The 15,726-nt window shown below is 53.1% G+C and overlaps 1 protein-coding gene across 2 annotated transcripts in view; it reads left to right on the top strand.

The window, feature by feature from the left end:
* IGF2BP1 (insulin like growth factor 2 mRNA binding protein 1) overlaps positions 1 to 15,726 on the top strand; it is a 40,308-nt gene that overhangs the window by 22,917 nt on the left and 1,665 nt on the right. The window contains exons 3-14 of one of the 2 annotated variants that reach the window (XM_030296246.1): positions 2,614 to 2,662; positions 3,195 to 3,246; positions 6,014 to 6,077; positions 7,662 to 7,943; positions 8,861 to 8,995; positions 9,651 to 9,773; positions 11,069 to 11,204; positions 12,671 to 12,793; positions 13,125 to 13,244; positions 13,813 to 13,887; positions 14,956 to 15,087; positions 15,336 to 15,449. In XM_030296246.1, the coding sequence (XP_030152106.1) occupies positions 2,614 to 2,662; positions 3,195 to 3,246; positions 6,014 to 6,077; positions 7,662 to 7,943; positions 8,861 to 8,995; positions 9,651 to 9,773; positions 11,069 to 11,204; positions 12,671 to 12,793; positions 13,125 to 13,244; positions 13,813 to 13,887; positions 14,956 to 15,087; positions 15,336 to 15,449 (1,405 nt within the window). The remainder of the gene's footprint in view (positions 1 to 2,613; positions 2,663 to 3,194; positions 3,247 to 6,013; positions 6,078 to 7,661; positions 7,944 to 8,860; positions 8,996 to 9,650; positions 9,774 to 11,068; positions 11,205 to 12,670; positions 12,794 to 13,124; positions 13,245 to 13,812; positions 13,888 to 14,955; positions 15,088 to 15,335; positions 15,450 to 15,726) is intronic. The other variant, XM_030296247.1, reaches the window with a different exon arrangement.

Below are 15,726 nucleotides of genomic sequence, written 5' to 3'. Positions count from 1 at the left end.
CATGGACTCCCAAGCCCTCAGCGCACTGCCTCGGCCCAGCGTGCATCAGGCCTACATAGTTTGGGAGTTAAGCAGGGGTCCCGGGAAGGGGGTACTGGGTATAGTTCCCAACATTGCCCCATGTGCTCTGGGCCTGAAGGAAATTAGGTAGCACCATAAGTAATAGAAACCAGGCCGAGGGCTTAAAAGACAAAGGGCCTTCGTGGCTTCTGTTGTGCTTTTATCAGGGTTGGGGGCTTTGCTGAAAGGAGGTTTGGAGGCCTGAAGGAGCCTGGCATGGTTTCCCAGGATTGGGTGTGTGTGTCCTGGAGGGGTGGGTGAGTCCCTGCCTATTGGGGGTGGGAGGGGGCTGCCAGGAGGTCTTTTCTTTCATTGGTTGTGTGGCCCTGCCCTCCTCCCCCTCCTTCTCCTGGAACATTCCAGACATTCCAGACTGCCATTGCTTTCAGGATATGGATTAAAATCCCAAACTGAGATTTGATTTCCTCACCTCATCCCCTCCCCAACTCTTCCCTACCCTGAAAAGAAAGCCCCTAAAACTGGGAGTTTGAAGGAGGAGGGGGAGGGTACTTTTGACTTTTGACCTGAGATTACACTAAGGAACCCTCTCGAAAGAGCCATCTTCAAACTGAGCTCCTGTACAGGGGTTGCTTTAAGCCCTTGCATGTTTGAACTCCCAGGCAGGCAGCCCCCCACCTCTTCCATCCAGAAGAGTTTGTTAGGGCCTCCTCCCTCAGCTTGAGTGACTCCTGTCATTGACATCAGGCTAGATCAGTGTCCTCAGTCTTTGAATGGTGTAACCTCAACCTTCCAAGAGTTGGACTTGCACTGTGAGGGTTCTTGAGTTTTCTCTGCCCATTTGGGCACAAAATGAGTGCCGTATGGGACGTCCCTCGCAGGGGCAGAGACCGTGGGGCTCCCTCTTTTGCCTATGAACGAAATCGAAGAAGGTGGTCCGGTATGTGATCTGAGGACCCACAGAACTGGACTTACTTCTTAAGGTTACTCTTTTGTCCTGCATAGTTGTCTGACTTTAGGTCAGGTTCACGAACCAATCAACCGAGAAAGCCACACACAGATTCTCAACACCTATCCTCCTTTGCCCTGAAGTTATTTCGTCCCGGGGAGAGGTTTCCTTAGTAGTGTATTTCATCAACAAAGACTTTATGTGCTCAGAGCTGCATAGCTAGAAGGGATCTTAGAGACCCTTTGGTTTCCATTTTGCAGCTGAAGACACTTGAGGTCACAGGGATGGAATCATGAGTGAGCTGGCTCAGGACAGAGCCAAGAGGGAACCATTTCAGTTAGAGCTTAGCATCCTTTCTCTTGTTCCCATGTGTTTACACTCCCGCCCGCCCCCCCCCCCCCCCCCAGCCTGGCAAGAGCCGACATGGGCCTTGTTAGGAACACTGAGGCCTGAAACTTACTTGGCTTAGTCAGTTGAAGACCCAGTCAGGGTAATTTAAGGGCTAGAACTGGATTTTCTTGCTTCCCAGGCCAGTTTTCCCTCATGCCGTTAGAATTTCCTTGGACCTTGTCCCTGAACTAAGTTTGTGATCCAGGATATATGCAAAGACCAAATGACAGTTGACCGATGAAGATCAAGTCAATTGAAATGTTGTAAGCCCAGGGATTAGGGCATTGATTTGGGTGGTGAGCAGTTAATTGCCCTGGGAGTCAACTCTGAACCTAAAAGCCTTCCTGCAGGTGCCGGGGCCGGGGGGTGGGGGTGGTGGGGAGACTACATTTTTAAGAGGTATTTGAAAGCTGGGAAGTAGAGGGTGTAGTCATTTGGGAGGAGGAGTGGTCGTGATGATGTGTTGTGTGTTAACCATTCTGGCCAGAGCATTCCAAGAGGCCTCTGTTACAACAGTTCTGAGTACTTGAAGCTCTTTGCTAAGCTCTAATATTACCTAACAGCACCTTAAACCCTGTGAATAGGGATTATTCCCCTTTTACAAAGAAAGGAAAGTGAGCCTCAAAGAGGTCAAATTTTAAGAACAGTGCTGTTAAAAATGGAATACAGATTTAAATCCATACCTGTATAAAAACCACTTGACGACCGCACTATTATCCTGCTGTAATTTGGGTGCACGTATGTCTCCCCTAATAAATGGTGAGCACCTTGAGGCCAGGGACTTTGTTTTGTTTATCGCCGGGTCCCCAGCATCTAGAGCAAAGTCCAGCGCGAAGTAGGCAGCAATTAAATAGGTAGCAGATCAGTGACTGATGTTTTCTGTAGCAGCTTTGTATTCCAAGTGCCTGAAACGTAGTGGGAGGTAAAAGACGCTTACTGGAGAAAAGGATCAGTAACACCTCAGTAGAGGGATAGACACAGCAGATGTGAGTTTTAGGGAATTCCGCGGCCCTGGTGCTTTTAGGGCATCTGGTTTCAGGTTTCCCATCTGTGGTAACACTGATAATTTACTCTCGAGAGTGAGGCACCCCCGCACCAATTCTGTATCCCCAAAGGTTATCATTCTTGGATTCTCAGACTTTGGTGTTGAACAGAAGGGAGGGAGCTAAAGACTGAGGCAGGGATTTAAACACCTCGAGGTCAGAGGCTCCTGAAGCATCCGGAGCCGTCACTAATCCTGTTCCTTCTAATTTCAGGAGTCGGAAAATCCAGATTCGAAATATCCCACCCCAGCTTCGTTGGGAAGTAAGTGATTGGGGGAGACTCAGTGGGTGGGGTAGCGGAGACCGGAAGGGAAGTCCTGGTCAGTCTGAGTTGGTAGAGACGACTGGGGAGGTTCCCTGGTGGCCTGGGGGTAGGCCAGGGCTGCTGGTGCTGAGGAAGTTTGCTTGGATCTCATCCTCAGCCTAGGACTACCAGTGTTAGCCCTTTGGGCTTGGCCCTGTGGTGAGAGGCGTTATGGAGGCGGGTAGGATGTTCCTCGGGCCCCAAACTTAATGATGGCAGAAATTGACTCAGGGACCCTGGTGGCCCAAGTCCACTTCCAAAACAGCCCTTAAATGCTTTTTTGTGCTCAAGCACATTTCTGTAGAGATACCCCGAAAGGTCACTGCTAGTGTCGATACCCCAGAAAGGGTAAGCCGAACGGGTAGTATTCAATCCCCATCTAAGGCTCGGCCTGTGCCACTGTGCTTTGGGGTGAGGGGTGTCCGGAGCTGGCTTTGTCTCAGTTCCTGGGATGCCCAGAGTAGCCTTCCTCCCTTCTCTGTGCTCCTAGGTGCTGGATAGCCTGCTGGCCCAATATGGTACAGTGGAGAATTGCGAGCAAGGTAAGAGTGCAGAGGGGGTGGGTGGCGGGGAAGGAGGGTAGGAGTTGGGGGGGGATCTTCTTTGCTTCCTTTTCCGTGACCACATCTACCTGGTGTACCGAAAGAAGACAGGCAGAATATGGCTTGGAGGGAGATATACCACACGGGGGCTGTGGGCATGTTCTCCTAGCTTGGACTGGGCCGTTTATCTCTGGGACGGGTTTCTCCTGTGAGTGAGCAAGGTGGCTCATTTCCAGCATGGTGTCCCTAGGCCCCATAGGGATCAAGCACAGTAGAATGGGGTCCCGCTGTTTTAAAAGCCGTAGTTTAAGAATGGAAATTGGGCGCTCGGCCTGAGTATGTCTTCAGCCCTTTTACTTTAAAAGCTTTGTGATTCTTTGTGTTTGGCTGGACTCGTCTGTCAACTGGTGGTCTCTTTTTAAACAAATTTTTTAATTTTTTTTTTTTTAATGTTTATTTTTGAGAGACAGAGAGAGACAGAGCATGTGTGGGGGAGGAGCAGAGAGAGAGGGAGACACAGAATCGGAAGCAGGCTCCAGGCTCTGAGCCATCAGCCCAGAGCCCCACGCGGGGCTCGAACTCACGGACCGCGAGATCGTGACCTGGCTGAAGTCGGACGCTTAACCGACTGCGCCACCCAGGCGCCCCAGGTGGTCTCTTTTTAGAAGCTCTGATTGTCAGGTGCACGTCTTGGGTCAATAATAATAATTAAAAAAAAAAAAAAGCCGAGGATTTATTACTTGGCACATAGTGATGGGGAGGCATAGTCTTTCAAGAGTGGGCCCACAGCAGAAATAATAAGAAAGTGGTCTAGGTCAGAGCATATTTGGCTACGATTTCTGAGGATTCTCCATTGTTTAAGATTATAAATAAGTTTCAGAAGAAATGAGCTAAAATGTGGAGTGATTTTGGTTGGACATATAATGGTAGAGCTTGGCCAATAGAAAAGCTTGTACTATTTGAGTTTGTAGTTCTGCAAGGAATGTGCATCATCAGCTCGTGAAGATTTAAAATTTCCTCTCAAGTGTCTATGGAAAGGTACGAGCTAGAAATCACTCTAGATGGAAATATGTGCCTGTACCAAGGTCAAGGCCCATCGAACAGGATCTCCTGCTCTGATCCTGTAGCTTGCCCTTTTATCATAAATATTTGCCAGGACACGACCGGGCACACTGATAACCATTGCCCGGTACTGCTCATGCGTTAGACTAATGACGGAGTTATTCCTGGACAAACAGCAAGACAGAGCCCTGGCTTGGAAGCACATCGTGAGCCTCACCGGGCAGCCCGGCAGGAGCCCACATGAGTTTAAATTTTTTTTTTTTTTTTTTCAACGTTTATTTATTTTTGGGACAGAGAGAGACAGAGCATGAACGGGGGAGGGGCAGAGAGAGAGGGAGACACAGAATCGGAAACAGGCTCCAGGCTCTGAGCCATCAGCCCAGAGCCTGACGCGGGGCTTGAACTCACGGACCGCGAGATCGTGACCTGGCTGAAGTCGGACGCTTAACCGACTGCGCCACCCAGGCGCCCCTAGGAGCCCACATGAGTTTAAATCGGTGTGGGGCTCACCAGGGAGCGATGGCACGAGGAACTGTATCAGGAGGGGACGCCTGCTACCTGGAGGAGAGAAGAGAGTGGGAAATGTTTGGTTTTGCTGGACAGCAGAGTCTTCGAGTGTCAATTTTCCTTTCTGTCCACCGCATTTAAGATCGTTACCCCTCACCACCGCTTCCTTTACCCTGATTTACATTTCTCCATGGCCTTGATCAATCTGTGATGCTCCCGTAGAATTTGCTTATTGTGCTTAGTGATGTCTGTGCCAGCTGGAACGTAAGCTCTGGGAAGGCAGAACTTTCGTTTGGTTTCGTTCATGACTGTGTGTCAGTTTAACTGGAAAGATGATGATTCTTGGAGAATCTCCCTCACCACTGTGGTGGGAGAGCTCTGTGGAGGAAGGCCAGAGGGGCTAAAGAGTGGTCTGCACTAAGGATTTGTGGCCCACTGACTCATCCTCAGCATGGTTGGGAGAGAGGCGTGGTTTTTGTCAAGTGTCCTCCACCCCAGGGCTGAGCAGGCCCAGGAGACCCCAAATCAAAAGACAGTGGTGCACGAGACAGGTTAATTTTATTAATTTAAAATGAGAAGTATGTCCCCAGATCGCCTGGAATTCTAACGTCCAGCCCAGTCTCCCGTAGGAAAGAGTATATGGTAATCAAATGAAGACCAAGGGGTTTCATGATGAGAGCCTAGGACGTTGATGGGATTAATGGCATGTGCCACGAAGTCATGATAGATTGCATGTGCGTTTCCCCTGTCAAGATCTTTGGAATGCCCCATCAGGACATTGGCTTGCCAATCTCTGTGTGTGTGGAGTTTTAACTAGTTTAACTTCCCAAGAATAAATTTGTATCCCAAGCCAGGTGTGTGTGTGTGTGTGTGTGTGTGTGTGTGTGTGTTTTCCTGCCGCCTAACTGCTGATGTGTTGATCACACCCTTTTATTGCCCAGATTCTGAGGGGCTGGGTAGGGACAATCAAAGGAAGACACAGAAAGGAAAATGCAAAAAAAGTTAATTTCAATTTTCCAGTTCTGGTGAGAGGGGCCTAAATTAGGGGAAGTATTTTGTCTTGTCATTCAGCTCTTTCCTTCTCATAACACATGTAACTTCTCATAACCTGGAAAGATGAGCTTTTAACACTTGGGGTTCATCGGTGGCATCTGCAGATCTCACGGCTCTAACCTTGGCCTCTGTTTTGCTCCCCCAGTGAACACCGAGAGTGAGACGGCAGTGGTGAATGTCACCTATTCCAACCGGGAACAGACCAGGCAGTGAGTGGGCCGGAAAGTGGGGCAGGGAGGGTCTTTTGTGGGGTATTGGGAGCCAGGTACCCCTGCTTCCACAGGCTTGGGGTCCTGGCAGGCGGGAGTTACTCCTTCGGTTCGGTTATGGTGATAGCCAGTCCCAGACTCTTGTCTGTTGGTTCAGGGATCTCAGAGGTACTCAGGGATCGATAGCAAACACATGGAAGGGAACGGACCCAAAGACCTCCCAGGAAAGGTATACCCTGGAAGTGCAGAGGGCCTTTGCTGTGTTGAGGGCTCCATCTAGTGGTAGTCGGGAGGAACTGCGAGCTCTACAAAAGGGATTTGTTCATCTTCTGATGTGGCGGGGGCAGACATTTTATTGCGGTGATGCCATGAGCCCAGTTTATGCCTTTTGCAGGATCCTTTTTGTCCCGTCACACCCACGATTTCTAGCTCCTTAAGCCCTTGGGCTGAGCAATTACACTTCTCACCCACTGGTGCTGACAGAGTTTGTACATTTTGTGCAGGTACTCATTTATATCCGACCCGTTACGGGCCTTCTGCCACATTTTGCTTTTGGTGGCTTTCTTGTTCCTGCGGCAGGCCACCTTTATCTTTTCGGTGCCCTCCAACCTAGTGTTAACGTCGTAAAGTCCCACTACTTCCTCAAATAACCACTGTCTTTTCTTCTTTATTTATTTTTTTATAAAAGTGTATTTATCTTTATGTAATCTCTACACCCAACGCGGGGCTTGCATTCACGACCCTGAGATCAAGAGTCACATGCTTTTCCAGCTGAGCCAGCCAGGCGCTCCTAAATATTTTTCAGAGTAATCTATCCTCCCAGCGAGGGGCTTGAACTCATGACCTCGAGATCAAGCGTTAGCATACTCTGGCGACTGAGCCAGCCAGGCGTCCTGCCCCCATTTTCCTTTTGGCTGGCTCATCGGCTCAGACGGCTCAGAATTTTCTGGAAGTCCCTACTGCCCCTTGTGGCCAGTGTATGGTCCTTAGCCTGGCTTTGAACGTCACGGCAACACTCCCCTCTGGCTGTTGTTGCCTCGTTGATATTTCTAACCTGCATCAGCCAGTGTGGGGCTGGATGGAGCACGTCTTCCTGCACAGGGGTGAAGAACACCCCAGGTTTGCAGACATTTCCAGATACACTTAAACTCCTGCTTCCAAGTGGTAAGCGGGGCGCTGTGGCTCTCTCTCTTTTTTTTGTTTTCGTACGGTTTCCTCAAACATGGGAGGTGCCAGACTCAGCAGGTGCAAAAACGAGCCTCTTGTGTCATCCTCTTTTTATCTGTTAACATTTATTCACCATCACGACCTGCGATTCTCACGTGAGTCTTATGATTGAAATTATTATGTGGCTGAAATTCACGAGCCCGATGGAAACCACCTACGTAGGTTTCCCTTCGATGTCATCAGCCATTTAGACTGGAAAGTTCTCTGAGGTGGAGGTTGGAAGGGGGGGGGGCACGTGGTCATCTCCCTGGCTTTTAGCGGGTTCCAGGTTGGAACCCAGCGTGCTTTACACGCGGAGGGCATTTGCTGTGACTGGCATGGATTGGTGTGACCGGTAGATTCTCCCTCTGTCCCCAGAGCCATCATGAAGCTGAATGGCCACCAGCTGGAGAACCACGCCTTAAAGGTCTCCTACATTCCCGATGAGCAGATAGCACAGGGTCCTGAGAACGGACGCCGAGGAGGCTTTGGCTCTCGGGGTCAGCCCCGCCAGGGCTCCCCTGTGGCGGCGGGGGCCCCGGCCAAGCAGCAGCAAGTGGACATACCCCTGCGGCTCCTGGTGCCCACCCAGTATGTGGGTGCCATCATTGGCAAGGAGGGGGCCACCATCCGAAACATCACGAAACAGACCCAGTCCAAGTGAGTCTTGGCTGCTGGGAGATGGAGATCGGGTGCCTCCGGGAAGCACACCGAGGAGCCCCAGTATTGACCTCTTAGGAAATGTCGCCTGGAACGCGTTCCCTTTTCTCTGTGTTCGTTCGGGGGTCGCTGCTTCCAGTCACGGCCTCCTAGGAAGGCAGGGGCCGGTAGGGGTGGGGGTGGGGGTTGAAAAGGCCTGGGGCGGGCCATTTGGTGGCAGCGGCTGGGCCGCACAGACCTTAGAGGGGGTTCTGTAATTTCTTGTAGGAAGGTCTCATCGGGCAAACCTAGTCTTTGTGAGTCAGCCCCTCCTTGGTGTTCTGTGGTTTCAGTACTGCCTGTTGGTGGCCGGAGGGCTGGGCAGCCTGGCCAAAGTCGGCCCTCAGTAACAGGTCATGATCCTGCCCCATCGCCCATCCACCTCGGCTGCTCCTCTAATCCCTTTAAAAAATTTTTTTTTTCCAGCCGCGTATAGTTGACCCCTCTTCTCTAATCTTTATGGCTGATCAGCGTACTCTGGAAAAGAACGGGTCACGTCGTGTCCTTATCGCGAAGGCATCCTTTAGTATTTACTTTTAATTTGGGACAGCGCGCCTTCCCTTTATAGTTGTGCGCGGGGCGGGATCCAGAATTTAAGGGAGAAGTGCAGCTTTAGAGCCGTGGGCTGATGTCCGCCAACCCCATGTTCCCACCCCAGGTGCCACCGTTGTCCCTCCCCACCTCCTGGTTGAGACACAATCCGGAGCGGCAGGCTGGCCGGGTTTCCCTGGCCCTTTCTCTGCCCCTCCCATTCTTCACTTGGACGTGTTCCAAGGGCCCCTTCTGTACTTTCGGTTGAGGAAAGGTGGCCGGGAGTGCGAAGACGACCCCGGGTTTCACCAGGGACGCCTAACCGTCTTTGACCTTGTGGTCCTCAGGATCGACGTGCACAGGAAGGAGAACGCAGGCGCTGCGGAGAAGGCCATCAGTGTCCACTCAACCCCGGAGGGCTGCTCCTCTGCGTGTAAGATGATCTTGGAGATTATGCATAAGGAAGCGAAGGACACCAAAACGTAAGGCTTTCGCCCGGCGTGTCTTGTAACGGGAGGATTGCCACTTCCCCCACCCCAACTACGAACTGTTAGCAAGAATGGCGATAAATAAGACGTAAACTGGGAAACGAGGTTCTCTTTCCCACAAGGAACACCCTGTACGTATCCTCTTCGCGTTCCCGTGAACTCAACGGGTGTTTGTACATCGATGTGCTGTGCACAGGTGTATGTGTGCACACGTACGTTGTAGCACAAATAGGGTCCTGATGAACGTGTTCTACAGTTGGCTGTTGCACTTGACGTGGATCAGTGATCCTAGACCCACCTCATTCTTTTTTGTTTTCTTTTTCAATTGCCTGGAATTCGGTAGTCCGTGATGACCCCAGTATACGGTTGGATGAGTTTAACAGGCATACACCTGCGAAGCCATCGCCCCACTTCTGTAACGAGCATAGCCATCGCTCTGGTTGTCCTTCTTCCCCTTGGCAGCCCAGCCCCGCTCCCACATTTCCGTAGCCCTCAGCAGCCACCGCTGTGCTGGTTCTCGGCATCTTTTAAAATGTAACTCTGTGCTTTTGTGCTTTGTCCTGGAAACCCCACGTCTGTGGGGGCAGGATGATCGAGTCTGAGCGTGGCCTGCCATTTAAGGAACTCTTAACCCTCACTTCTTCCCAAGGGCCGACGAGGTTCCCCTGAAGATCCTGGCCCATAATAACTTTGTGGGGCGGCTTATTGGCAAGGAAGGGCGCAACCTGAAGAAAGTGGAGCAGGACACCGAGACGAAAATCACCATCTCTTCGTAAGGCTCTCATTTGCCTCTTTATTTATCAAAGGACTTTCAGAGCATGAGCAGGGGAGAGGGGCAGAGATTTTTGTTTGAAATTGTTTAATGTTTGTTTGTTTGGTTTTTTTTTTTTTTTTTGTGAGAAAGACAGAGCATGGGCAGGGGAGGGGCAGAGAGAGAGAGGGAGACACAGAATCCGAAGCAGGCCCCGGGCTCCAAGGCATCAGCGCAGAGCCCGACGCGGGGCTCGAATCCACAAACCGCGAGTTCGTGACCTGAGCCGAAGCCGGACGCTTACCTGACTGAGTCACTCAGGCGCCCTGAGAGTATTTTTTGTAATGTTTTTGAAAGAGAGACCGAGCAGGTGAGGGGCAGAGAGAGAGAGAGAGAGAGAGAGAGAGAGAGAAAGAATCCCAAGCGGGCTCTGTGCTGTCAGCACAGAGGGCTCGAACTCACGAACCCTGAGATCATGGCCTGAGCCGAGATCAAGAGTCGGACACTTAAACCAACTGAGCTACGCAGGCGCCCTGAGGGAGAATCTTGTGGGGCTGAGCCCCAGTCACAGAGTCGGACGATCAACTGACCGAGCCTCCCAGGCGCCGCTTTGTGAGTGGGATGCCCCAGGGGCTCAGGGTCAGCAGTATTTCATTATTGAGCCTCAGTACTTGGCCCCTCAAGTTGGATGCGGTTTCTGCCTATTGAGGGGTAGTCAGCGAAGCGGCAGAGAGCATCTCTCTCTGTGAGGGCTGGTGGTGTGGGAGTGCCTCCCTTCAGCCCTCCGGCCTGTGTCTCAGAGAGCCTGTGGCCAGGAGCCAGGGCCTCGGGGTTTCAGACCTACCTGCCAGGCTGAGAAGGGGCCCGACCTAGGTCCTATTCTGAACCGGGACAGAGCGTGTGCTCTACCTGTGCAGCGGCCTTGCCTCTCCGGCAAGAAACAAAGCCAAGCAAGCTCGATTAGGTGGGTCTTTGGTGAGCACTGTGCCTTATGGACTTGCTCTGCTCCAGAAGCACAGGAAGTGGATTGCCTTGGACCACGGGGGAACGTTCCGGTCCTGAGCATCTTCCTTTCCTGGTTTTACCGGTGGTGAAACCCTGTCTGAGTGGACTCCTTGCAAATGGAGGCGTGTTTTCCTCTCCCTGGCACCGTGCCCCCGGCCTGGGTTCCAGACCGAACGCCAGAGACCAGGAGCTACTTGCCAAAAGTGAAACAGCCTGCAGACACGGTTTCTGTGGCTAGTTACAAGCCGGGGTCCGCTCCTGGCCCCGGCCGGTCAGTGTGGAAAGGTGACTCAGCTCTGCTCTCCCACCAGGCTGCAGGACCTCACCCTCTACAACCCCGAGAGGACCATCACCGTGAAGGGGGCCATTGAGAACTGCTGCAGGGCCGAGCAGGAGATCATGAAGAAAGTTCGGGAGGCCTACGAGAACGACGTGGCTGCCATGAGTGTGAGTGCCTCGTGCCCCTGCTGACCGCTCTCCGAGCCTGAGCCACGGCAGAAGGGGGTCTCCATGTGGGGTGGGGAGGCCACGTGCTTTTGGACCTCCATTCCTCAGAGTCTTTTAAGTGTAATTAATTGAGATTCTTTATCGGATTCCTGGGGCGGGTCTCCTCTTGGGCTTCAAGGTCCGTGATCTTCCTGTACAATTGGTGTTGGCGTGTAGTTCGGTGAGAAGGGTCCGTTATTTTAATCTGATCAAAAAAATTTTTTTTGGTATTTATTTTTGAGAGAGAGAGGGAAACAGAGCGCGAGAGGGGGAGGAGGGGCAGCGAGAGAGAGGGAGTCACAGAATCCGAAGCAGGCTCCAAGCTGTCGGCACAGCCCAGTGTGGGGTTCGAACCCACGGACTATAAGATCATGACCTGAGCCGAAGTCGGATGCTCAACCGACTGAGCCACCCAGGTGCCCCTAAATTTTTTTCTTAAGTTTATTTATTTATTTTGAGAGAGACAGAGACCGTGTGAGTGGGAGAGGGATAGAGAGGGAGACAGAGAATCCCAAGTAGGCTCCACGCTGTTAGCGCAGAGCCCATCGTCTGATTTTTATCGTATTTTTAAATTTTATTTTATTCATGATGAACAGGCTGTAAATTTTTTTTTTTTAACGTTTATTTATTTTTGAGACAGAGAGAGAGCATGAATGGGGGAGGGTCAGAGAGAGGGAGACACAGAATCCGAAACAGGCTCCAGGCTCTGAGCTGTCAGCACAGAGCCCGACGCGGGGCTTGAACTCACGGACCGCGAGATCATGACCTGAGCTGAAGTAGGACGTCCAATCGACTGAGCCACCCAGGCGCCCCTGTAAATTTTGTTTTAACGTTTATTTATCTTTGAGAGACAGAGCATCAGTGGGGGAGGGGCACAGAGAGAGGGAGACACAGCATCTGAAGTAGGCTTCAGGCTCTGGGCTTGATTGAACCCACAAACTGTGAGATCTTGACCTGAGCCGAGGTCGGACACTTAACGGACTGAGCCACCCAGGCACCCTGCCCCTCCCCCCGTCATCTGATTTTTAAGGGGAGGGAGGATGGTGGGTATGGGAAGAAAGGTGAGTCCTGGAAGTTAATGGACATCTGTCCTCGCTGTGCCTTCTCATAGGAATGTTCCAGTGCAGGGTTTAGTGGGATAAACCACCAGAGATGGGGGGGGGGACGACATCTGAGGCTCTGTTGGACCCTTCTGGGGGGGTGGCTGGTTCTTAGTCCAGGGATTATGTACCACGGCTCACAAGTCCACACTCTATGTGTACGTGAGCGTGTATGAAAACCACAAGGACAGGCCGGTTTTGTGCAGGTACGGCACCCAGCGCTCCTGTGTTGGCCGCCCCCCCCCCCCCCCCCCCCCCCCCGCCTCTGGGCTCAGCCAGGCCCCTGCAGGGTGAGCTGACCTCTTCCTCCTCACCTTCCTTCCCCAGCTGCAGTCGCACCTCATCCCCGGCCTGAACTTGGCGGCTGTGGGTCTTTTTCCAGCCTCGTCCAGTGCGGTCCCGCCACCGCCTAGTAGCGTCACTGGAGCGGCTCCATACAGCTCCTTTATGGTAGGTGCAAGATCTCACCCCAGGGGACCCCGGGCCCTTCTGTGGCCTCCCTTTGGGCCCAACCCCCCGTGGGGGCCCGATGCTTGGGGATGCATTTGCAGGGAGAGGGAAGGGAGGTCTGGGATGCCCCCATCGTGCGCACTCCCGGCCGCTGGTGCTCTGCTGTGTGGATGGCGCCTCCTCAGTCCTTACTGGGCAGAGGGAGAGCCGGGGAGGGCATAGCCCCTGTTGGCCGCCCGCTGCCTGCGCCCTTCTGCCTCTAGGACGCGCCCCCCGGGTGCGGGAGGGCTGCACCCCTCGCCCATGCTAACGGCACCCCCTGTCTTGGCAGCAGGCTCCGGAGCAGGAAATGGTGCAGGTGTTCATTCCCGCGCAGGCCGTGGGCGCCATCATAGGGAAGAAGGGACAGCACATCAAACAGCTCTCCCGCTTTGCCAGCGCCTCCATCAAGGTGACCTGCTCTGCCTGCCTCCGGGTCCCGCGAGGAGGGGAGCGTTCGCTTGCTGCCGTGGGCTCAGACCTCTGTTTCCCGACGCCCCGGGTGGCCCGCCCTGGGGCAGGGCCTCTTCCTCTCAGGGATCGCAGCCCCCTTTGCTTTTCACCTTGCCAGGGTCTTCCTTGCTTCCGGGCTCTCAGACGAGGGAGGGGGCGGGTGTTGCAGCGTAGAAAGCGAACTTGGGTTCTGGCACGGACTGACGTGGGTTCAAGCCCCCGCCTGCCCCTAAGCCAAGGACCTCAGCCTCCGGTTTGCTCACGACTGCGGAAGCCGAGGCCCCGGGCTCAGGGCGCCTGGCGCACAGTGCATGCTTTGCTAAGTGTCAGGCTGGCTCTACACCTTGGTCAGCCAGGGTCCAGGGCAGAGAGCAGGGAGAATCTTCCCTAGTGAAACTAAGCGGTTAAGTTTCATAAGCCTGAATCCATCTGTGGTCTTAGAGGAGCTGGTCAGACGCAGTGATCCTTCTCTGGTGAAGTGTGGGTGGTAGGGGGAGCCTCTTTGACCACCTCTGTTTGCTTTGTAGATTGCTCCTCCCGAAACTCCTGACTCCAAAGTTCGTATGGTCATCATCACTGGACCCCCGGAGGCCCAATTCAAGGTTCTCATCTTTGTTTTTCCAAGCCAGACCCGGGTGGGAGTCCCCCCGGGTGGGAGGCTGGGTGGGAATGCAGATCCGCACGACGCTTTTGAAAAACGGTTTTTATCCATTTCTTGGAGTAATCTTTTTTTAAACATTTTTCAAAACGGTTTTATTTATTTAGGGGAAAGAGAGAGACACCGTGAGGGGGGGAGGGGAGGAGAGAGAGAGGGAGACACAGAATCTGAAGCAGGCTCCAGGCTCCGAGCCTGACGCGGGGCTCGAACTCGATAACGGTGAGATGAAGTCGAACGCTTAACCGACTGAGCCACCCAGGCGCCCCGATTTCTTTTACGTAATCTTTATACCCGGCGCGGGGCTCGAACTCCCGACCCCGAGATCAAGAGTCTCCCGCTCTACCGACTGAGGCAGCCAGGCGCCCCTGCAGGATAAAGCATTGCAGTGCTGCTTCTAGTTGGGCATCACACTCAATTTCTGTTGACTTCTGTTTCCTTCTTTACGGCTGAAGGTGAACAGGAATTCGGGACAGAAGGAAACCCTAGGGCTTGGCTTCTTCCTTGGGCTTTGCCTTAGTTACATCAAAGGAAGACCTTTGATGCCAAATTTCCTTCTCTGCTTTGTATCCATCGCTAAGTGCCTGCACTTCTGGTCACATAGCCCAAGAGCCGACAGTGAGCACATCCTGACTGAGGCAGCAGGGATGGAGAATGGGGACAGGCTCTTTAGGCTGTGTGCAGCAGCCCACAGCCTGTTCTCTGTGGCCTCATTCAAGTCAATGGGGTCATCCCAGACCCTATGGGGATTTGTAGCTTATGAATTGTTCTGGGAGGTGTGGGTTCAGTTACTCTGCCCCGGCTCTCCGGTGTTACAAGCAATCAGAAGGAACAGGTCAATGCCACGACAATGGCATTTTCGGTCACCTGGGTAGATGGTTGATCTACCCCTGGGTGGGGCCTGGGGGGCAGCAGGGGAGGGTCTGGAGCTTGGGGACCGGACATCTCTGTTTACCTCGCTTCCCTTTTCGTCACGTGTATGGCCTGCTGATTAACAAGGATCTCCTCCTCTCAGGCTCAGGGAAGAATTTATGGAAAACTCAAGGAGGAGAACTTCTTTGGTCCCAAGGAGGAAGTAAAGCTGGAGACCCATATCCGGGTGCCAGCGTCAGCTGCCGGCAGGGTTATTGGCAAAGGTGGCAAAACGGTGAGCCTTGAGGGCCAGGCTGAAAGTTCTGGATCTTTGTCCTCAAACCCGACAGTTCTGCTCTGGCTTCCCTCTCCCCTACCCCGCACAACCTGAGGACTCCCGACGTGCTCCTTGACCTAATTCTCCTCCACAGCCCAGCTCTGGAGTCCTCTAGTTACCTGCTAGTGATTTGCCTCTTGTCCTTCCCTCCAACCCCACCCTTTCTTGATGGTGCCCTGAGCTTCTCTTCACCCCTGGCCACGCAGGTGAATGAGTTGCAGAATTTGACAGCAGCCGAGGTGGTGGTGCCCAGAGACCAGACCCCAGATGAGAACGACCAGGTCATCGTCAAGATCATCGGGCATTTCTATGCCAGCCAGGTACACGTGGCACACCCCCCCTCCCCCCCCCCCCCCTTTTTGCAGGAGAGCGGCAGGAGCGCAGGGATCAGAGAGGGAAGACTCCAGATGTTGACCTCCATGGCCTGGATGAATCCGGTGGACTCTGCCTGCCTCTGGGCTGGCTCAGTTTTCTTTTAATTTGTTTTGAGAGAGAAAGAAGAGGGGCAGAGAGAGGGGAGAGAGAATCCCAAGCCATCTCTGCGCTGTCGCGTAAGCCTGAGGTGGGGCTCGAACGCACAGACTGTGAGACCGTGAC

Source organism: Lynx canadensis, chromosome E1 (assembly GCF_007474595.2).
Source record: "Lynx canadensis isolate LIC74 chromosome E1, mLynCan4.pri.v2, whole genome shotgun sequence".
NCBI classification, from domain to species: Eukaryota; Metazoa; Chordata; class Mammalia; order Carnivora; family Felidae; genus Lynx; species Lynx canadensis.
Note: the sequence above shows the minus strand (reverse complement) of the source record. Positions and strands in the feature narration are given on the sequence as shown.